At 45.8% G+C, this 24,728-nt stretch overlaps 1 protein-coding gene across 1 annotated transcript in view; it reads right to left on the bottom strand.

The window, feature by feature from the left end:
* The window catches only part of LOC124721998 (WD repeat, SAM and U-box domain-containing protein 1-like), a 227,842-nt gene that overhangs the window by 198,686 nt on the left and 4,428 nt on the right, over positions 1-24,728 (bottom strand). Inside the window, exon 4 of the mRNA XM_047247174.1 lies at positions 20,329-20,474. Coding sequence (XP_047103130.1) covers positions 20,329-20,474 — 146 coding nt within the window. The remainder of the gene's footprint in view (positions 1-20,328; positions 20,475-24,728) is intronic.

Below are 24,728 nucleotides of genomic sequence, written 5' to 3' on the forward strand. Positions count from 1 at the left end.
CGTGCAGTATAACAATGTTGTTTGAAGATGCGTGGAACTTCACTGCACACTTAAGACCAAATAACGTGTCTTACATATCCTCGAAGATATATCTTTTATGTATCAGACTCTTCACAAAGATGTGCGCTACAAAATGAACTTTTTTTTACAAGTATTTTTTCTTAATTTCTGTGGCCGGGAGCTATCAACTGAATTAAAATACATTCACATAATTATGGAAGGGTAAACTATGCTACTAGTTTCTGATTTTATTTTATTTCCACCTTTCTGATACTCAAGCATTAATAACCTTGGAGAACAATGAAGTTATTTTTGTCAGTTTGATAAATAAATTTGCCTTTTATTAAGCTTTACTGCTGAGGCAGTCAATTTATTCCACACTATTGGCTAGTTTCAACTGTTCGCTGCATTTCAGGTGCACATTTTCATCTTCTAGCACGTATGACATTATGCCATAATAAAGAACCAAACATGACATAATACAGTACTGGTACTCCAAGCAAATTTAGATCCCAAAAACCACACTGAAAAGCTTCATATCTGGTCGAGGCCTACCTCATTGAGAATCTGGACATACCAATGTGCACTGTAAGGCAAACTATGCATTTTAGTATGGTTCACGAAATTCTGATGCTCTTGGAGTATCCTCACATCATCGTAGCTGCGCAAGCGCGATGACGACTCTTATCTGGCGCTCTCTGACAACCGCTGAAATGAACATATTTCAAACAGGTCACAGGGAAAATATTGCGAATTGTTGTTAGGAAAGCGTTATTTTCAAAGTAAATTTTCTTCTATGCAAGATGAACTATGTGCGAGAATGTACGATGGATTTCTTAAATCACAGAGTGGTGTTTGGTCTCTCTTAAAAATCAAATCTTTGACGACGAGCTATTTAGAAGAATTTCGAGCCCAGAAGATCAGAGATTTATGTCTGTATTAAAAATTTTGCTGGTGTATTTGTGTGGTGTATATTAACGTGTAATATGCACTAAACAGATCAACATTATAAGTGAAAGCTTAGCGTCTCTTGTAGTTTATTAATCTTCGAGACAAATATTATATGCGAAAGCTTTGCTTTTCTTGTAGCAACACTATGTATATTAATTTAAACCATTAACTTTTCCTGTTGGTGGAATTCGAATTTATACTTTCGTAATACGAAAATATGCAGCGTACATGTTGCTGCACATCAAAGATCTTTTTTCCCCCTGAGTATCGTTTTCTAAAGTATGGGGAAATTCTACACCGCTGTATAAAACCATATCCTATCAAAGGATAAGTTTTACAGTTCCGAGGCAAAGTATACTGTCACTTAACATGGCAATAGCATATTTTCACCCGGGAAAAAATGTATTTTTAAGTGGGAGACCTGGGAAAAATCCAGGAACTCAAGGTTCCTATTTATAAAGAAATTGTTTTCTACCATTATGTATTAACTGATAGTTTTTCTCTAATGTAGGTTAGTACTGTTCTGAATTACAGACGCAACAGTTTTATATTACAACACTTGATTACACAGGCATATGTATATCGAAATTTACATTTATACAGCATATTGCACATGGAGGATCCACTTGTTTTTGGAGCTATTGCCCTGGCAGTGACTGTGAATCTTCGGATTAGGGCAGAAAGGCGACGAAAATGAAAAGTCAAACGTTGTTGGGTTCGACCCTGGCTGACATGAAGGGTGGAAGGCAGGGAAATATATTCACTGTTAATGAAAGAACTGAGGCCCGAAGATCCGCAAGAATTTCGGAACTTCGTTAGGATGGACATGGCCTGTTTCGAGAAGCTGCTGTCTATGATAGAAGATGGAAACCGTAAGTTTGACACAGTCATGAGGGAGGCTATCTCACCTTCTAGAGAGTAAGAATTATATTGTTATGTTTTGTGATCATACCAGCCTAGATCACTAATAAAATACCAGTGAACGCCCTGTTATGTTGCTGGCTGGTTGTAACATTAAGTTTCCTGGTGAATGGGGAATCTTTTAAGAGTCTGGCTTTTAGCCACAGAATAGCACTGCCAACCATTTCAAAAGTTGTTATGGATGTAAGCACTGCAATTTGCAACACATTAAATGACCGATACTTAGGTGACCTTGTGTTATTTTTCCAAGTTTAGACTATACTCGTATTTTGCAGTCCTTGCCTGTTGCACTGGGGCAAACTGCACAGACTTTCTCCCTTTCACTGCCAGTTTCTCTTTTCTGGCACGTTGAAATCAAGCAAGAGGTGCAATTAAATCAAACCTGAACTGTCGTAACTAAGGCATTATGATACAAATCGAAAATCACCGTATAACGTTATATGCATATTCCTCAGAAAGAAACAATTTCAGACTACCTTATTATGATACAGTGGGTCATACATACACCTTTCCTCGCTGTATGCCTGATTTCAGATGCTTAATTCCTCTCTGCTCCATTTCATTTCTAGAATATGAAGCTATCAATAGAAAAAAATCCTTTCACAAACAGCTAGTATATAAAGAGTCTGCTGCAAAAAAAAAAAAAAGTTTCTTTTCTGCATTTGTGAAACCTGTTTACAGAAAAAAATGCAAAAGATCCCCAACGCGAAAAATCCCAAACACAAACATCTGAAATTAGCCACTAGATGCCTTACAATAACCAAACAACAAGCAGAAAGCACCGTGGTACACCCTTCTGTGCATGCGCGAATTATCGCTGCCTACAGTGCATGCGCGGATTGACGGCAGTTTAGAACTGCTCTCTATTCCTGCGTGCAGATAATGTGTGTGCTAATTTTCGTAGTTTCACCTGTTCTACTGCTAGATGGCTGTCGCGATAGACCAGTACCGTTCGCGGCGGATCGTCGTGTAATACCGGCTTTATAGTCACTACAGTTCTTGTCATATCCCCTGTAGCCACTGAGGGCAGGGCAGGGGTCCACATTGCCGGGAACCAGGTTTGCTGAAGGGCAATGCAGAAAGCAGGTGTACAGCTTAACAGTTGCCGCAACTCAGCCAGGTGGTGGAAAAAACCACTGGAGGATGACATTATCATGAGGCTTGGAAGGCATGAAGCATGCAAGGAAGCAGCTTACGCCTCTGGGTCACCTGCTGCCACCAACTGAGTATTTGTATCCATTCCTACTGTGGATGAGGCATCAGTGAGATCCAGGTCCTCAGGGGATGCTGAGATATCCACCTCACCCGCAGGTGCAGGACTGGCAGGGAGTGGTGGTGTTTGGGTCAACGGAGGGTCCTATTTTTTAGAAAAGTTCTCTGTTTGCTTGCCCTCTCGTTTCTCTTTAGGGGCTTGCTGGGAAGACTTCTCCGAAGTAGCTTCATGCATGGAGGAACACCGTGAAGCTCTTTGTCCAGCAGCTTTTGGCTCCTTCAGCCATGAGCGAGTTTCCGCTGCAGCATTCGTGGAGACCTTGGGAGAGAGGGTCCCAAGGGACCCCTTCCGCACAAGAGGAGCCGGAGAAGGCTGTTGCTTCTCTGGCTAGGGGGAGGGGAATGATGTCCCGTGCATTTGGGGGGAGGGAGGGGGGGGTGCTTGCTCCCGAAGTAAGGGCCCCTGTTCATGGCACAGAGTGTGGTATGGCTGGTACTTGTGATGGTGATTGTAATGTAGCTGCAGCGTATGTGGATGTCAACCGAATGGGGTTTAATCATTCAAATTTACGTTTAGCCTCCTGGTAAGTCAACCAGTCCAAGGTCTTTTACTCCATGATTTTCCGGTCCTTTTGGAGTACTGTGCAGTCTGGTGAGCAGCTGGGGCGCTGATTTCCACAGTTGATACAAGTGGGAGGAGTTGCACAGATGCTGTGGACGTCCACAGTCTTGACACATGGTGCTGGAAGTGCAGCAGGAAGACATGTGTCGAATTTCCAGTACTTAAAGCACCGCATAGGGGGAGGGATGTATGGTTTAACATTGACCTTTCCAGGCAACGAACCACCCTCAAAGGCCAAGATGAGGGCACCACTAGCAACCCTGTAGTCTTTGGGTCCCCTGTAAATGCGCTGGATGAAATGAACACCCTGCAGTTCCAGATTGGTGCGGGGCTCATAGTCAGACTACAAGAGGAGGTCGTGATGGAAAATAATCCCCTGGACCATGGTGAGGCTTTTATGGGGAGTGACGGAAACAGGAATATCACCCAGCTGGTCACAAGCGAGTAACACCTGGAATTGGGATGGGGTGCAGTCTGAATCAAGACTGCACCACTTCTCATCTTCGACAGTGCTGCCACTTCCCCAAATTTACCCTCAAGATGTTCAACAAAAAATAGAGGCTTCATAGGTAGAAAGGAGTGCCCATACATTCTGCTACAAACTAAATACCGAGGTGTAGCCCTACGTTCCTCCCATCGTGTAGCGAGGGAAGAAAACGATTTAGGGTCATATCTGTCCGCACTGTACTCGATTTTGCCTTTCTTAGAGACTGCTGGCACTGTACGGTCACCAGCAAGAGATGACTTAGTCCACTTCATTGCTTGTCATCCGCCCTGATGCCACCCACTTCGATCAGGAGCTCTCCATATGGGCACCACCCAGCCACAGCGAAGGCCACCTGGCATGATTGGCCGTTGCCAGGAGTCCTGATGCCCCAAGAAGACACTCATCTACTCCTTGGCATACGCGGGGAGTTTACAGCTCATGCATCAGCAGTGCGATCCTTGTGTTGTCAGGGGGCAACCACCAAATGGGTACATGATGGCCCCACCACAACGAACTGACTACCATGCTGGATAGTGGGCGCAGAGAAAATCAATATCGTCATGGGAGCGAAAGAGGACAGGAGACAATGGAAGAAGATGACATACCCTGGAAAGTGTCCTTGCCCATATAGCTGAATTGCAGGTGGAGATTCAAAGCTGTGACAAGAGGATCAGGAGATAGAATCTAAGGGAACTATGGATAACTCATGCATCACATAAGGCATCCTTCCCCATACGGCCCACATTTCTGCAGAATTTGGAAAGTGGCAGGTCAAAACATAAAATGGGACATCAACATATAGAGCCAAAAAGTGAGAGACGCCTTTTAGTCACCTCTTACGACAGGCAGGGATATGTTGGGCTTATTCTAACCCCTGGACCCGCAGGGGGAGATGCCTCATTGCTTCTCCTTTTCAGTGAGTAATCTTCTTTAATCCAGAAGTATTTACATTCTACAAGAACCTTCCTACAATATTTTTGGGATCACAAGATGCATGAGTTTCAGAGGAAAGAGCTGTGTATACACACCACAGAAAATATCCTTTAGGATTCAGGCCAGTAAACTCACTCTGACACGTCAGGACAACTGTGGAGAGCAATTTTGACACTTCTCTCAGTTACACGACTGTCCAGAACCACCTTCTAGCACCCACCAAACATTAATTCTACAAACATATTCTTAAAAACAAGACATCTGGGAAAGATAGCATTGCTGCATTGTGATTCAAGCATATAGGGACAAACACACTTTAGCAATTTACACACATCACAGATATTTGGCACATAGAAAAACTGCCAGATGATTGGAAGTACATGCTCATCCACCACCTCCACAATAAAGGAGACAAGATAGATGTAAATAATTACAGGGGGATCCCTTTTCTTCAAACCACAGACAAGATATTCTCTACATATTTACCTACTTCAAAGAATGCAAGTGCAGCACGAAATAAAATAAGTAAATGCAAAGCAAGCTTTCTATCAGGGTCTTTGTGTGTAGAACTGATCTTCAAACTAAAAACTATACTGAACAATAAGGCAACTTGAAACAGCTGAATCATGTACACTTTTCTTGGCTTCAAGAAGAGCTGACTTGACTGACTGATAAGTTCTGTTTGATATCCTAAGACAGTAGAGTAAGCTTCACTAAACAAATGCTCATGGACACAACATCCAAAGTAAAATTTACATGGGAAATATCAGAATCCTTTAAAATCAAAAAAGGTATTTCCCTAGTAGATGGACAGTCACTAGCCTAGTCATCTTCAAACTCATCTCAGGTAAGTCATTAGAGAATGAGAAAAAGAATTAAAATCTCTAGAAACCTATTCTGCTTTGGTGAACAAAGATGATGTTAATATCCCTTGCTTAGTCTTGAAAGACCATTTAGTAGGCCTAGAAGACTGAAATCACAGCAATGAGACAGAAGTCCTCAAGGAATGTGATGAAAAATTTGGCATATATCCCCCTCTCACAAGTTTATCAGTACTAAATTTAACATTAAGAAATTAAAAATGGAGTATTGCAAACTGAAAGTGCCAGATGCTTCAATCATGACAGTGAGATCACAGAATGAACATGACTAGTAAAGGAAGTACTAAGAGTTTAATTACAAGAACACATTCACAGGAAACACACATCTAAAACCAAACTTGGATTCCACACAAACAAAGATTAGACATTGTAACATGGTAATCAATAGCAAAGCTTTGTACACAAGCAAAATTTATTCTCAACAGAAAGGACAATCTGGAAATCATCCTGAAGGAAGAGCGAAGAGTTATAAGGGAAATTGTTGGCCCAGACAAAATGGAGGACTGATAGAGATGGAAATCCCATAAAGCAACATAGAAATTATCAAACCCGGCAACAGACATTAGAAAATGAAGATTTATTTTGTGGATATGTTCAAAAGACTACCAACAATAAGGCTTACACACAAGATTATAGCACACATCCAAAAATTAAAGACTGTACCATGCATCAAGCAAGTTAAAAAGGACCTCACAAAAATGCAGATGCAGTGGAAGTAGTAGATACGAATCTGTTCAGTCAAAAAACTAAATAATAAATAAATAAAAAATAAAATAAACCCAGGAACCAATTGAACAGAAGAAAGCAAAATAGACTATGGATAAGAGAATGAGAGCCATATGGAAGATCAGAAAAATGAATCTAAAGGCACTGTGTGATTCAATAGGGTCCACACACCAATAACATCACTAATAATAAAGAACAAATTTTATTTTTTCTTTATAAATCATCAATAGCATATACATTGCTAATTAGAAACAGAAGAAAAAGGGCTATAATTTAGAGCTGAGACAATATCTGTCTACAGGAATTACTTTTTTTTTGTAATCTTCCTTTGAATACGTTTGTTTTGAATGAAGAAAACTCACTGATGTGAAGTTTAACATATGTATCATATCCTATGGACAAAACCTTAGGGTCAGCTGTCTACTTTCATCCAAGATACTGCAGTCCCAATCAAAGCTATTTCAACATTTGGATAAGATTCTCTCAATCCATACTTTGTAAAAAATTAAAATGTCCAAATAGGAATCTGTTTCAATGTTCTTAATCTGCTCTTTTACCTTGAACTTGAAAGCAGCTATTACTTTAACTAGCTATGTCATATCAATCTGTCCGTTATATTTAGCACCAAATTCAGCAGCACATTTTCCAAGATTAGACACAGATCTTCCATTTAATACATTTCCTGACAGGATATTGAGTCAGATGAATGGTTGGTTGGTTGGTTGGTTGGTTTAAAGGAGGGGGAGGGGGGGGGGACCAATCATACTGCGAGGTCATCGGTCCCTTGTTCCCGGTAAAATAATTATACAAGGGAAAGAAGAAAAGAAAGGAGACATACAGCACAATAACAGGAGAATGGAAGAACCAGAAGAACAACAGAAGGACAACCAACACAACTATGGACAAAACAGGAAAAGAAAACCACAGAAAGAAGGAAGAAACATGTAGAAGGGATAAAAACAAGAGAGCAGATGACCGTGGCTGGCCGACCACAAGAATAAAAAAGAAAGGCCAGCTACTCTCTTACAAATAAAACATCCAGGCTAAAAGCACTAGGGTAGAGAACACAAAGACACAAAGGACATGCATGGAAACTTATATATAGAATGATAAAACCCACCATCACGTATAAAATGTAACACTAAATTAGCCAATGAGGTGTTGTCAGCTAAAATTAATGGCAACAAGTCTGGTAACTGAAGAGTCTGTCACAGGGCAGCCAAAGGAGGACAGTTCACCAAGATATGGGCCAACGTCAGCCGGGCGCTGCACCGACACTGAGGTGGGTCGTCACAGCAGAGGAGGTAGCTGTGTGTGAGCCAAGCGTGGCCCATGTGGAGCTGACAGAGAACCACAGAGTCCCTGCGAGAGGCCCCCATGGAGGTCTTCCACACATTCATAGTATCCTAAATAGCACGCAGTTTTTTGTGCATACTGAGATTACACCATTCCGTCTCCCGAAGCTAAAAACCTTGTGGCATAATAATGATCGCAGGTCAGTTACAGGGATGCCGATCTCCAGAAGCAGTTCCCATGTAGCCTGTTTGGCCTGCCTGTCGGCAAGTTCATTTCCTGGAATTCCGACGTGGCCTGGGGTCCACACAAACAACACGGAACAACTGGACCATTCCAGGGCATAGATGCACTCCTAGATGGTCACTACCAAAGGATGGCAGGGTCAGTTGCTTATAGGCTGCTCTAGGAGTCAGTATAGAGAAGAAACAACTCGACAGAGCTTGAGCGGATGCACTCAACAGCACAAGAAATGACCGCCAGTTCTGCAGTGAAAATACTGTAGCCATCTGGCAAAGAGTGTTGTTCAATATGTCTTCCATGAACATACGGGAAGCCAACGTGACCATCAGCCATTGAGCCATCGGTGTAAACCAATTCATGGCCTCGATACATGTCAAGAATCGAGAGGAATTGACAGCGGAGAGCCGCAGGCTCAACTGAGTCCTTAGGGCCATGTGAAAGATCCAGGTGAAGCTTCGGCCTAGGTGTACACAATAGAGGTGTACGTGAATGGACATCAAGTATAGGTGGTAAAGGCAAGGACTCCAGTTCGGAAAGAAGGGATCAGACACTAACTGCAATTGGAAGCCCTGACCTGGGTCACCGATGCAGGGGATGAACCACTGTAAGTGGGAAAAGGAGACGGTAATTCGGATGCACAGGAGAACTACAAACATGTGCAACGTAACTGGCCAGCAGTTGTGCATGCCTAACCTGCAATGGAGGGACTCCGGCCTCCACCAGGACTCTGGTCACCGGGCTCATGTTAAAAGCTCCCATCGCTGGATGAACACCACAGTGTTGCAGTGGGTTGAGTAAATGCAATGCTGAGTGCGCCGTCTAATCCAGATTCCCAAAGTCAAGGTGGGATTGAACAAGGGCTCTGTAGAGCTGCAACAGCATAGAGCGATCTGCACCCCAGTTGGTGTTGCTCAGGCAGTGGAGGGCATTGAGGTGCTGCCAGCACTTCCGTTTCAGCTGACGAACATGAGGAAGCCAAGTCAATTGCGCATCGAAAACCAGTCCTAAGAATCTGTGTGTTTCCACTACAGTGAGTGGATCATCATTAAGGTAAAGTTCTGGTTCCGGGTGAATGGTACGACGCCAACAGAAGTGCATAACACACGACTTGGCGGCCGAAAACTGGAAACCGTGGGCTACAGCCCATGACCACACTCTGTAGGCGCCGCACAGCAAAACCAGTAATGGTGAAGCAGTACAAAATGCAGAAGTCGTCTGCATACAGAGAAGGTGAGACGGACAGCCCTATAGCTGCTGCTAGACCATTCATGGCCACTAAAAATAGAGATACACTCAATACAGAGTCCTGCGGGACCCCATTCTCCTGGATATGGGGGAAACTATGGTAGGCACCAACTTGGACACGCAAAGTACGGAGCGATAGGAAATTGTGGATAAAAATCAGGAGCTGGCCTCAGAGACCCCACTCGTATAATGTGGCAAGGATATGACGTCGCCATGTCATGTCACACACTTTTCGTAAACCAAAAAAGATGGCAAAAAGGTGTTGGAGTCTGGAAAAGGCTGGTCGGATGGCAAACTCGAGGAACACAAGATTATCGGTGGCAGAGCGACACCAGCGGAAATTGCCCTGTCATGAAGCCAGTAGGCTGCGTGACCCCAGGACCCAACACAACTGCTGACACACCATACGTTCCCGCTGCTTAAAAAGAACATTGGTGAGGCTGATGGGCCAATAGCTATCCACATCAAGTGGCTTTTTACCAGGTTTGAGCACTGGAATGATGGTGCTCTCCCGCCATTGCGATGGGAAGATGCCACTGCACCAGATCCGGTTGAAGATAACAAGATGTCACTTGTAGTCAGATGAGAGATGTTTAATCCTCAGACTGTGGATCCAGTCTGGCCCAGGAGCAGTGTCGGCAGGGCAATGTGCAAGTGAACTGAGGAGTTCCCATGCTGTAAATGGAGTGTTAAAGAATTCACTGTGCCATGTAGTGAACAAGAGGACTTTCCCTTCCAGTCTCCGTTTGAGAGTGCGAAGGCAGCAGGGGGGCGGGGGGGGGGGGTAATTCTCCGATGCAGAGGCTTGAGCATAGCGCTCAGCAAAGCGCTCGGCAATTGCAATTGCGTCAGTAGATAACACGCCAATTATGTTTACACAGGGAACACCTGTTGGGGTCTGGTACCTGAAAACACATTTGATCCCTGCCCAGACTTGGGAAGGTGACATGTGGCACCCAATGGTTGAGACGTATTTCTCCCAACACTCCTACTTCCGTCATTTGATAAGTTGGTGAACACAGGCACAGAGCCGTTTAAAGGCTATGAGGTGTTCCAGGGAAGGGTGCCGCTTATATCGCTGTAGAGCTTGCCGACACTCCTTAACTGCTTCAGTGACTTCCGGCAGCCATCAAGGGACTGCCTTTCACCGGGGTCACTCTTATGTCGCTGTTGAGCTTGCAGACACTCCTTCTGCTTCAGCGACTTCCAGCAACCATCAAGGGACTGTCTTTCACTGGGGGCACCCTAAAGAATGAGGGATCGTGTTTCCTGCCGCAGGCGTCCGTGGGCCTGATGCCATTGGCAGTGACAGGAAGATGGGGAAGTGGTCACTACCACACAGGTCGTCATGTGCTCTCCGGTGGATAGACGGAAGAAGTTCTGGGCTGCAAATTGATGAATCAATGGCCAAGTAACTAGCATGAGCCACACGGAGATGTGTGTTGGCCCCAGTATTTACGAAGCAGAGGTCGAACTGAGACAGTAAAGTTACAACATCTCTGTCTCGGCCAGTAAGCACGGTGCCACCGCACAAGGGGTTATGGGCATTAAAATCTCCCAAAAGTAAGAAAGGTTTAGGGAGTTGATCAATCAGTGCAGATAATACATTCAGGGGTACTGCACCATCTGGAGGAAGATATACATTGCAGGGGTTTGAAGGGGCACAGTTTCACTACAGACTGAGTTTAGGACATAAACGTAAACTCCACCTGACACCCAACTATAGTCACTACAGTTCCTGTAATATCCTTTATAGCTGCTGAGGGCAGGGGTCCGCACTGCCAGGAACCAGGTTTCCTGGAGGGAAATGCAGAAAGCAGGTGTAAAGATTAACAGTTTCTGTAGCTCAGCCAAGCAGTGGAAAAAAAACGCTGCAATTCCACTGGAGGATGACATCATGGTGAGACTGGGAAGGCATGGAACATTCAATGAGGCAGTTTACGCCTCAGGGTCACCTGCTGCCACCGACTTACTGCCTGAGCAGTCTATATCCATTGTGTCTGAGGATCTGGCGATATCTAGGTCCTCAGCAGATGCCAGAATCTCCACCTCATCTGCCGACGCAGAGCTTGTAGGTAGCGGTGGTGTGGGTGCCACCACAATTCTTTTGGTCTTGGGGATTGTTATATCCTAGCCAGTAATGCCACCCGAGCCCGCTGCCAAAAGGTTGGCAGCATCAAAGTCCGGACGCCGTCCGCATAAGCAGCGCCAGCGAGACAGGAAATCGCCGCAAGTCTGCGCGCGCCACCGCTGGCTTCTGGCTTCTTAAGCGCTGGAGTCGCGAGCGCTAGGACAGTTCTGTATTCGCCGCTCAGTTGTATACTCGCCACCGAATTGTGTACTTGTTAGTCAGTTGTGTGTTCATCGCAACAGAGTTGTTGTTTGTCGTCAGCCGACGCTGACCTAGCCGCTCCGACTCGAACTAGGCAGATCTCTGTAGACATGGAGTTCACTATTGTGTTTATGTATCTGCATCAATAAAGATAAGTACCGACTTTTATTTGATCAGAGTGTTTGTGGTTTCATCTTTCTGTTTACTGTTCCAGCGGACCGGTCGGCCCGCTATTAAAAGTGTGGCGGTGACTTCGTAAGCCATTTCTACAGCCAAGTGTTTGTCGCTACGAACACCGCCACAAAACTGGCGACGAGGTCTTCCGAACTCGTGTGCAGGGCTGGTTCAACTTGTTCTTGTTATACTAATTATAGCGATAAAATTTTGGGGGCTGGTTTAATTTGTGTTCACTATGTCTGCCGAATTACAACAGTTGATCTTGTTACAGAGTCAGCAAATACAAAGTCTGGTGGAAGCAATCGCCAAACAAGCGGCTAATCCTCCAACACAAAAGGAACAAGCACAGGCAGCACCACAGTTCCGGGCTTTTAATGAATCCAGAGAAGAATGGCGAGAATATTTCGCGCAGTTGCAGGCGCACATGTCAGTCTACAAAATCACAGGTACTGAGCGGCAGCTTTATTTAATTTCCACTGCAGGCGTGGAAATCTATCGACTACTTTGTAAGTTGTTCCCGGAATCCCAGCCAGAAGCTTTAGACTATGACGTTGTTGTTAACAAGCTTGCTGAGTATTTCGAGTCGCGAGTTCATGTGGCAGCAGCCAGATTCAAGTTCTTCAGATTAAAGAAACTGCCACATCAATCTAATAAACAGTAGTTAACAGATTTACGGGGCCTCACCCGTCAGTGCCGATTTAATTGTGTGTGTGGAGCTTCCTACAGTGATGTCATGTTACGAGACGCTATTACTCAAAACATTGCAGATTCTCGTATTCGTGCTGCTATCTTAAAGTTGCCTGACCAGTCATTAGAGACTGTGATGAACATCATTGAAGCCCAAGATACTTTTGACTATGCTGAGTGTGAGTTAGATCAGCCATGTATTTCTCAAATTGCCTGTGCTAAGCAAGTTATGTCACGCCCGCGGCCCCACCGGCAGAGTCAGACTGTAAACACTAGCCGGCCGCGTCATGTTAAACACATTCGTCAGCCGCGTGTGCAAAATGATAGAGTTAAGTCTTGCCCTAAGTGTGTTCTTGCTCATCCTCGTGAACGTTGCCCGTTAAGAAACGCGGTTTGTCACTTTTGTCAAAGGAAAGGACACATCCAGACTGTTTGTTTGCGTAAACGCAAGAACAATTCTAGTGCTGCCCAGCCCATGGATATTCATGTTCTTCAAAGCCAGCCCGCCCAGAAGGTCGCTTTTAAAGACTCTTCCACGGTTCGTGTGGGTAATAAACTTGTTTGCAATAAGCCACCCACCCAGCCCTCTGCTATGCGACCCCAGCGTAATTCAAACGCTGTAAAAAGTAATGTACGGACTGCAAGTGAAGCGGGAGTTGTTGTTCCACCCGCCCAACCCACGAGTTGTCGTAAGCAGCGAACACGCGCTAAACGCGCTGATTTTGTGTCTTCCGCCTCCACTGCACCGATCCAGAGACAGTGTAATAAACTATTTGTGAAGCTACGCATTCAGGATAAGACCTTCAATTTTCAATTAGACACTGGTGCGTCTGTGACTCTCACAAATAGTGCTACGTATGCGGCTATCGGCCGCCCTAAACTTTCAGCGGCAAAACATTCTTTGGCTACTTATAGTGGAGAACAAATTCCTGTGTTAGGTGTATGTAGCGTGCCAGCCACATTCCGTGGCAATACAAAAACAGTTTCATTCACAGTGCTCCGCGCTACAGACAGTGTAAACATTTTCGGATTAGACTGTTTTGACTTGTTTGGCCTGTCTATCCAAGACAATGTGTTGCAAATTAATTCTGTTGTTGTTCCTCAAGACAGCATAACCGATTTGTGTAAACGATACAGTGACATATTTAAAGACGAACTAGGTTGTGCTGCGAACTTTGCCGCTCATATTACGTTAAAAGATAATGCTCAGCCTCGATTTTGTCGTGCTCGTCCAGTGCCTCACGCCCTCCGGGCACCTGTAGAAGATGAACTTCGTCGTTGGCAAAACAACGGTGTTATTCAACCCGTTTCAGCGAGCCAGTGGGCTTCTCCCTTAGTTATTATAAAGAAACCGTCTGGCAAGTTACGTTTGTTTGCTGATTTTAAGTCGACAGTTAATCCTCAGACTGTCATTGATTCTTTTCCTTTGCCTAGACCGGACGAGCTGATGAATAAGTTAGGGGAAGCTCGTTTCTTTTCCAAAATTGATCTCCGTGAAGCATATTTGCAATTGCCCCTCGACGAGCAATCACAACAGTATTTCGTCATAAACACGTCGTTGGGGTTGTTCCATTTTCTGCATTTGCCTTTTGGTTGTGCATCAGCTCCAGCTGTTTTTCAGCGTTTTTTGTCACAACATCTGGCTAATGTGCCATCGTGTTGCAACTATTTAGACGATATTGTTGTGTCCGGTCGGATGCCTGCTGAACACTTCCGTAATTTGGAGTGTTTGTTTAAAGTGTTGTCCCAGGCAGGCCTACGTTGCAACATCGATAAATGTTCATTTTTCCTTACGGAGCTGGAGTATCTGGGACATGTTATTAATGCTCAAGGCATTCATCCCTCCCAGTCACATTTAGCAGCTATTCGTGATTTGCCCGCCCCTCGCAATCTGAATGAATTGCAAGCAGTTCTTGGCAAATTGACGTATTATATTAGGTTTATACCTAATGCATCACAGATTGCTGCACCGTTGCATCGTCTCCGCCATAAGAATGTTCCGTTTGTGTGGTCAGCTGATTGCCAAGCAGCCTTTCAGCAGCTTAAAGAGGCTTTATTGAATGATCGTTGTCTGGTCCATTACGACCCTAACAAGCCTCTGGTGTTAGCTTGTGATGCCTCTTCTTTCGGCCTCGGTGCTGTGTTGTCTCACCGAGTCGGTAACACCGAATGTCCTATTGCGTTCGCATCTAAGTTGCTAAACAAAGCTCAGTGTAATTATAGCCAATTGGACAAGGAAGCGTTGGCTATTGTGTTCGGTGTCACAAAATTCCATCACTCCCTCTATGGTAGACCATTCTATTTAGTAACAGATCACAAGTCCCTGACTTCACTGTTTCATCCGTCTAAACCAGTTCCTCAGCGGACAGTTCAGAGACTACAAAGTTGGGCTCTTTTGTTATCACAATACCAGTATGAGATACTGTATCGCCCTACAGCTCAGCATGCAAACGCTGACGCGCTTTCTAGATTGCCGATTGCTGCGGATGATGTCTTCGATTCCTCTGACGACTCTTGCCATCAGATTGACGCCGATGAGCATCAATCCCTCCGGGATTTTCCGATTGATTATCGTCAGGTGGCACGTGAGACAGCTACGGATCCTCATCTGAGTTTACTATTACGTTTTGTTCAATGTGGTTGGCCGTCCAAGGCAAAGGACATATCGGATCCTGTGGTTTGTCGCTATTATCCGCAACATCATCTGTTGTCTGTTTCGCACGGAGTTTTGCTGTTACGCACCGAGAATGACCAGCTTCGTGTAGTGGTTCCCCAAGTGCTCCAATCCAAGGTCCTCGACTTGTTGCATCAAGGTCATTGGGGAGTGGTCCGCACCAAGCAGCTTGCCCGCCATCATTGTACATGGATCGGCATTGATAAGCAGATTACGCAGATGTCTACAGATTGTTCGACGTGTGCCGAACACCAAGCTGCTCCGCCTCAACGCTATTTTGAGTGGGCACGCCCTGCCGGTCCCTGGCAGCGAGTGCATATTGATTTCGCTGGTCCATATTGGAATTCTCGTTGGCTCATCGTGATAGATGCATTTAGTAATTTTCCGTTTGTTGTGCCCATGCAGTCTACTACGTCTGCACAAACTATACAGGCGTTGACTTCAATTTTTTGTATTGAGGGTCATCCAGAAGTTTTAGTGTCTGACAATGGTCCACAATTTACCTCTGCTGAATTTGAAAGTTTTTGTTCTGCCAATGGCATTCGCCATGTTCTTACTCCGCCGTTCCACCCTCAATCGAATGGTGCAGCGGAACGTTTTGTACGCACATTCAAGGATCATATGGACCGCCTTCGTGCTACGCACTCTCGTCAGCAGGCCCTCATCACGTTCCTGTCGTCGTACCGGACCACGCCACGCGACGGCCCTTCGCCTGCGGAGCTTCTCCACGGCCGTCGTCATCGCACCCTCCTACGGTTGTTGCACCCCCCGGATCGACCAGCCGCTTCTGAGTATCGCACGCGTTTTCAGCGCAACGACGCCGTTTTTTTCAGAGTTTATCACGGTCGCCGTCGTTGGGAACGTGGTACCGTGATAAGTGTCCAGGGTCGCGGTTTTTATACTGTTCAAGGTGCTACTGGGGTGCACAGGAGGCATCAGAACCAGTTGCGCCGCGCTGGCCGCCCGGATTCTGCCGCTCGTTCTTTGTCCACAGATTTGGTCCGCGGCGGGTTCCAGCCGCGCCTTCCGACTTCGCTGCCGCCTCCAGGGCAGCAGCAGCAGCCGTCGCCGCTACCACGCCGACAGCCCGTCCCGTTGATGCCTCCCGCGCAGCTTCATCCGGGAGCGCCCCAGGTGGTCGCTCCGGCACCTGCGGTCCCTCTTCAGTCGCCACCGCCTTCGGAGCTGATGGACGTCGACCCCTCAGCCGGGCCGCCTTCCCAAGCAGTGGCTGTGCAGCCTGTCCTGCAGCCGCTTTCCTTGGGCACCCCCAAGGAGTCTGACACCGCAGCGCCTTGTCCGGCGCCCACTCAGCAGCCGTCGACGCAGCGTCAGGAGACGCTGCCTCTCTTCGTGGGTCCCGACGCCCCGTCGCGTCCAGTACCAGAAGCTGCGCCCGTAGTCACAGGCGTGCACCCTGACCTCGGTTTTCAGTCGGTGTTTCCCGAGGCCCCGCTCAGCCAATGCTGGGGTGCGGACCGGGGACTGCCACCGACAACAGTCTCCGCCCCGGTCTCTTCTGCTACGCCTGCGGCCAGATCCCTCCCCCGCCGTCGACGCTTGCCACGTCATTATTCAACGACGGTCCGGCGATTTGGGGGGAGGAGTGTTATATCCTAGCCAGTAATGCCACCCGAGCCCGCTGCCAAACGGTTGGCAGCATCAAAGTCCGGACGCCGTCCGCATAAGCAGCGCCAGCGAGACAGGAAATCGCCGCAAGTCTGCGCGCGCCACCGCTGGCTTCTGGCTTCTTAAGCGCTGGAGTCGCGAGCGCTAGGACAGTTCTGTATTCGCCGCTCAGTTGTATACTCACCACCGAATTGTGTACTTGTTAGTCAGTTGTGTGTTCATCGCAGCAGAGTTGTTGTTTGTCGTCAGCCGACGCTGACCTAGCCGCTCCGACTCGAACTAGGCAGATCTCTGTAGACACGGAGTTCACTATTGTGTTTATGTATCTTCATCAATAAAGATAAGTACCGACTTTTATTTAATCAGAGTGTTTGGGGTTTCATCTTTCTGTTTACTGTTCCAGCGGACCGGTCGGCCCGCTATTAAAAGTGTGGCGGTGACTTCGTAAGCCATTTCTACAGCCAAGTGTTTGTCGCTACGAACACCGCCACAAAAGGGATCTTCTTTTTGGATTTCTCTCGCTACTCCTTGAGTTTCCCTGACTGAGATAACTTCACTGATTCAGTCTCTGGGACTGAGGATGAGCGTGAAGCCCTACAACCAGTTGCTTTTGGGCTCTGGGTGTCATCTTTCCCACTAGCAGAGACTTGGGAAGGGAGTGACCCGAGGGACCCCTTCCTAGCTTGTCTGCCACAGAAGTGGGTACTGGTATTCTTGATGGTTGGGGTGGATGGTGGGGGTTGGGGGGGGGGGGGGGGGGGTTGCTCCCGATGTAGGTGGTGCAGGAGCAACAGGGAGCAGGTGTAGTCTTCCAGCTCCGAGAGGTGACTGGGGTTGGTGGAGCTGATGGGGCTAGAACTGTTGTAGCACCAGCATAAGATGATGTCATATGTACAGGATGCAGGCGTTCAAATTTCCTTTTAGCCTCAGTGTAGGTTGGTCGGTCAGTTGGTCGGTCGGTCAGTTGGTCGGTCGGTCCAGGGTCTTGTACTCCATGATTTTCCTTTCTTCCTGGAGAATCCTGCAGTCAGGTGAGCAAGGCGAATGGTGCTCTCTGCAGTTGGCACAGATGGGAGGCAGGGCACATGGAGTATTGGGATGTGATGGGCGTCCGCAATCTCGACATGTGACGCTGGAAGTACAGCGGGAAGACATATAGCTGAACTTCCAGCATTTAAAGCACCGCATTGGGGGAGGGATATAGGGCTTTACATCACAGTGGTAGACCATCATCTTGACCTTTGCAGGTAATGTATCACCCTCAAAGGCCAAGATGAAGACATCGGTGGCAACCTGATTATCCTTCGGACCCCAGTGGGCATGCCGAGTGAAATGTACACCTCGGCGCTCTAAATTGGCGTGCAGCTCATCGTTGGACTGCAAAAGAAGGTCCCTGTGAAATATGATAACCTGGACCATATTTAAGCTGTCATGGGGTGTGATGGTTACAGAAACATCCCCCAGCTCGCCACAAGCGAGTAACACTCATGACTGGGCAGAGGATGTTGTTTTGATCAAGACTGATCCAGATCTCATGTTGGACAAGCTCTCCACCTCCCTAAACTTGTCCTCTAAATGCTCAACAAAAAACTGAGGCTTCATAGTCATGAAAGATTCCACATCAGCTCTCAGACATACAAGGTACCAGGGCAAAGAAGAGCTGCTGCTAACCTTAGCCTGACGTTCCTCCCATGGTGTGGTCTGGGAGGGGAACAATTTGGGGTCATACTTCTGTGGGTTGAATTGAGCCCATGAATGCTTAGAGACTGCTGGTGTTTGACCACTAGCAAGAGATGATGTACTACGCTTCATCACGTGTCATCCACCATGATGCCACCCACTCCAACCAGTGGCCCTCCCAACCGGCACCACCCAGCCGCAGCAAAGGCCACCTGGCAGGATGGCCATTGCCGTGAGTCCCGATGCCCCAGGGTGACGGGCATCTACTCCTCAGCATACATGGGGAGTTAATGGTGCAGGCAGCAGCAGAGCGATCCCTGTGTGGTCAGGGGGTTACAACCAACAGGGTACGTGGCGGCCCCACCACAACAGAGTGGCTACCATGCTGGATATCAGGTACTACCAAGCAAATAAGTCCATTATCATCGTCAGCGTAGAAAACAATACTGCACCTGCACAGTTGATGGAAAACAGTTGGAAAATGGGCAGAAGTGCAGATCCAAGTCAACGAAGAATGCAACAGGTACCAGCACATGATGGACACAATGCACTATGTAAGGCATCTTCCCCAACTGGCACACTCTTCGAGAAAATTTTGAAAAATGGAGGTCAAACCCTACAGGAGACAATCACATAAAGGCCGAAACGTGAGAGACTCCTTTTAGTCGCCTCTTACAACAGGCAGGAATACCCCGGACCCGCAGGGGGTGAAGTCAGATGAAATGTTTTGATATATGAGAGATCTGTTTTCCATTACACTCATTATTCTGTTAAATATTTTAAAACACGCTAGCTCAAACAAGTCTCATTCCAGTTCTCACTTGACAGAAATTGGATGCCTTCTGTGAAATAGCATACTGTGTTTGTTTCAACATCAGCTTGCTGACATTTGAGGTCCTGTAACACCATAGTGAAGTTTCAGCAAGAGCTGCCTGTTGAACACAAGCAAGTTGTGAATGTAGCAACTGCGTGAACCGAGTGAGCTGTGCACATGGCAGCTGTGTGAAATGAGCTCATTGTTGCCACATAAACCATGTCAGTGGTAGACATCTGTTTGGTAATAGTCTTTTCATTATCAGACTGCTTGGATGAAATGACACTGCATAAATGACACTGTGACAACAGTGGGCATTTACAGTTGTCGTGTATGGGAAAGGATTCTTCTCATATGCAGAAGACAGCAACACGAGGGGTAGGAGAACTCTCATACTTCCGCTGCTTAATTCTTAAATCATATTTCTTTAACTGGTCATATTTTGCTACCCCCTCTGTGCTTGCACCCTTGGCGGGGGCCTATCTTGCCATGCGCTCAGTACAGCCCTGCCTACCAGAAAGGATCTTATGAAGTTTCTCATACTGGATTTTCAATCCACTGTTAGGATTTCTAAGAGTAATTCACACCTTTTGCTGCACAATCGCGTATTGAATGATCTACACCTAGGACAAGAGTGGTCACCAACTAATTTATATCTTGAAAATTTGCATCACAACCAAATTTCATCACGGAGACTGCACAGTTAGGTACAATACTTAATTTAATACAAAGTGCAGCATTCAACAGAGGTAATGCATAATCAATTGGCAACTTCAATGACACACTCTTGTCTTAAATGAAACATATTAGGTACAACTTACCTAACAAGATTTTTGTGGCGAATACTCCATACACAAACAGAGCCATCATCCCCAGCTGAAATAAGTAAACTGCAATCTGGTGCAAATCTGCTTACTCTAACGGCTACACCATTTGTCTGTACGAACGTGTGAATTCGATTCCCAGTCTGTAAATAACAGTATGCATAACCTCTCAATACCCAGAGAAACAGAGGTTTAAAACTGAATTCAGTTTACTCTAAATTATTGATACAAATTTTTATATATATCCAAAGCTTGTGAAAGTAATGTTAACACTTGTCACAGATTAAGTAACTTATACCGGGTATACCAAAAGAACATTGACATCGCTTAGTATGTTGTGTGGGAAGGCCACAAGTTTTCAAGGAGCCCACATCTGGAAACACACAGCTTGGGTGCTGTAGAGCGACGAAGTCCGAGAACAAACACTAGATTCCTGTACACAGCCCTTGTGCACATACTACTGCGGACCTTGATTGGTATACCAGTGCAGTAATGTTGTTGACAGCAGTGCGGCATGTAACAGTACACAGCTGCAAAAATAATCAACACAGTGCTTGAATACAACAAAGCAGATTGCAATGGGAGAGCTGCTGCAAAAGCATATGCAGAACATTTTCCAAACAGACATATCCAATATCATTCCACATTCACAGACATTGAGACATGCCTCAGAGAAACTGAAAAGTTGTACGTACGTATTTTCTACCTGAGACGTGTAAATTGCACAGTAAAGTAATAGCACTTTGTGCTTGGTACTTGCGAATACTGTCCCTGGTCTACTGTTTGTCCTCCAGCAGAGACCAAAATGTGATGCGGGTCGTCCATGCTAAGCTCGAACATTACAGTTGGAGGAGGACGTACTGACAATGTTCAGTCCAGCCACCTTCATTCCAATGGTGGCACAGGCGCTGAACACAGAAGTGGCGTGTTGTCCATGAACACAGGCTCCATCCATACCATCTGCAGGAACTCCAGGTATTACAGGAGGAGGAGTACACACGATAGGTACAGTCTGTGCAGTGGTATTTACAACAATGCGTACTCCAGCCACAATTCCTTGGTGGTATTCATGGGTGAACCTACATTTACATCTACATCTACATGATTACTCTGCAATTCACATTTAAGTGCTTCGCAGAGGGTTCATCAAACCTCAATCATACTATCTCCCTACCATTCCACTCCCGAACAGCGCATGGGAAAAACGAACACCTAAACCTTTCTGTTTGCGCTCCGATTTCTCTTATTTTATTTAGATGATCATTCCTACCTATCTAAATGAACACCTAAACCTTTCTGTTCGAGCTCTGATTTCTATTATTTTATTTAGATGATCATTCCTACCTATGTAGGTTGGGCTCAGCAAAATATTTTCGCATTCAGAAGAGAAAGTTGGTGACTGAAATTTCGTAAATAGATCTCGCCACGACGAAAAACGTCTTTGCTTTAATGACTTCCAACCCAACCCGCTTATCAAATCTGCCACACTCTCTCCCCTATTACGTGATAATACAAAACGAGCTGCCCTTTTTTGCACCCTTTCGATGTCCTCCGTCAATCCCACCTCGTAAGGATCCCACACCACGCAGCAATATTCTAACAGAGGACGAACAAGTGTAGTGTAAGCTATCTCTTTTTTGCGTCTTCTAAGTGTCCTGCCAATGAAACGCAACCTTTGGCTCACCTTCCCCACAATATTATCTATTTGGTCTTTCCAGCTGAAGTTGTTCGTAATTTTAACACCCAGGTACTTAGTTGAATTGACAGCCTTGAGAATTGTACTATTTATCGAGTAATCGAATTCCAATGGATTTCTTTTGGAACTCATGTGGATCACCTCACACTTTTAGTTATTTAGCGTCAACTGCCACCTGCCACACCATACAGCAATCTTTTCTAAATCTCTCTGCAACTGATACTGGTCTTCGGATGACCTTACTAGACGGTAAATTACAGCATCATCTGCGAACAGCCTAAGAGAACTGCTCAGATTATCACCCAGGTTGTTTATATACATCAGGAACAGCAGAGGTCCCAGGACGCTTCCCTGGGGAACACCTGATATCACTTCAGTTTTACTCGATGATTTGCCGTCTATTACTACGAACTGCGACCTTCCTGACAGGAAATCACGAATCCAGTCGCACAACTGAGACGATACCCCGTAGGCCCGCAGCTTGATTAGAAGTCGCTTTTGAGGAACGGTGTCAAAAGCTTTCCAGAAATCTAGAAATACGGAATCAACTTGAGATCCCCTGTCGATAGCTGCCATTACTTCATGCGAATAAAGAGCTAGCTGCGTTGCACAAGAACGATACTTTCTGAAACAATGCTGATTACATATCAATAGATCGTTCCCTTCAAGGTGATTCATAATGTTTGAATACAGTATATGCTCCAAAACCCTACTGCAAACCGACATCAATGATATAGGTCTGTAGTTCGATGGATTACTCCTACTACCCTTCTTAAACACTGGTTCGACCTGCGCAATTTTCCAATCTGTAGGTACAGATCTATCGGTGAGCGAGAGGTTGTATATGATTGCTAAGTAGGAAGCTATTGTATCAGCGTAATCTGAAAGGAACCTAATCGGTATACAATCTGGACATGAAGACTTGCCCGTATCAAGCGATTTGAGTTGCTTTGCAACCCCTAAGGTATTTACTTCTAAGAAATTCATGCTAGCAGATCTCCGTGTTTCAAATTTTGGAATATTCCATTCGTCTTCCCTGGTGAACGAATTTCGGAAAACTGCGTTCAATAACTCCGCTTTAGTGGCACAGTCGTCGGTAACAGTACCATCGGCACTGCGCAGCGAAGGTATTGACTGCATCTTGCCGCTTGTGTACTTTACTTACGACCAGAATTTCTTCGGATTTTCTACCAAATTTCGAGACAATGTTTCGTTGTGGAACCTATTAAAGGCATCTCGCATTGAAGTCCGTACCAAATTTCGCGCGTCTGTGAATTTTAGCCAATCTTCGGGATTTCGCGTTCTTCTGAACTTCGCATGTTTTTTCCATTGCCTCTGCTACAGCATTCGGACCTGTTTTGTGTACCATGGGGGATCAGTTCCATCTCTTACCAATTTATGGGGTATGAATCTCTCAAGTGGTGTTGTTACTATATCTTTGAATTTGAGCCACATTTCGTCTACATTTGCATAGTCAGTTCGGAAGGAATGGAGATTGTCTCTTAGGAAGGCTTCTAGTGACACTTTATCCACTTTTTTAAATAAAATTATTTTGCGTTTGTTTCTGGTGGATTTGGAAGAAACGGTATTGAGCACAGCTACAACGACTTTGTGATCACTAATCCCTGTATCAGTCATGATGCTCTCTATTAGCTCTGGACTGTTTGTGGCTAAGAGGTCAAATGTGTTTTCGCAACCATTTACAATTCGCGTGGGTTCGTGGACTAACTGCTCGAAATAATTTTTGGAGAAAGCATTTAGGACAATCTCGGAAGATGTTTTCTGCCAACCACCGGTTTTAAACAAGTATTTTGGCCAACATATCGAGGGAAGGTTGAAGTCCCCACCAACTATTTATTTGTTATGAAACTCAAATTTTCTCTGAACTGTTCTGCAACTATATCATCGGAGTCTGGGGGTCGGTAGAAGGAGCCAATTATTAACTTAGTTCGGCTGTTAAGTATAACCTCCACCCATACCAATTCGCACGGACTATCTACTTCGACTTCACTGCAAGATAAACCACTATTGACAGACACAAACACTCCACCACCAATTCTGCCTAATCTATCTTTCCTGAACACCGTCTGAGACTTCGTAAATATTTCTGCAGAACTTATTTCAGGCTTTAGCCAGCTTTCTGTGCCTATAATGATTTCAGCTTCTGTGCTTTCTATTAGCGCTTGAAGCTCAGGGACTTTCCCAGCACAAATACAACAATTTACAACAACAATTCCGACGGTTCCTTGATCCAAGCACGTCCTGTATTTGCCATGCATCCTTTGAGATTGCAGCCCACCCCGTACTTTCCCGAGGCCTTCTAACCTAAAAAACCGCCCAGTCCACGCCACACAGCCTCCGCTACCCGTGTAGCCGCCAGCTGAGTGCAGTGAACTCCTGACCTATTCAACGGAACCCTAAACCCCACCACACTATGGTGCAAGTCAAGGAATCTGCAGCCAACACGGTCGCAAAACCGTCTGAGCCTCTGATTCAGACCCCCCACCCGGCTCTGCACCAAAGGTCCACAGTCGGTTCTGTCAACGATGCTGCAGATGGTGAGCTCTGCCTTCATCTCATAAGCAAGACCAGCAGCTTTCACCAAATCAGATAGCCGCTGGAATCCAGAGAGAATTTCCTCAGATCCAAAGCGACACACGTCATTAGTGCCGACATGAGCAACCACCTGCAGCTGGCTGCA

Source organism: Schistocerca piceifrons, chromosome X (assembly GCF_021461385.2).
Source record: "Schistocerca piceifrons isolate TAMUIC-IGC-003096 chromosome X, iqSchPice1.1, whole genome shotgun sequence".
Lineage (NCBI taxonomy): Eukaryota > Metazoa > Arthropoda > Insecta > Orthoptera > Acrididae > Schistocerca > Schistocerca piceifrons.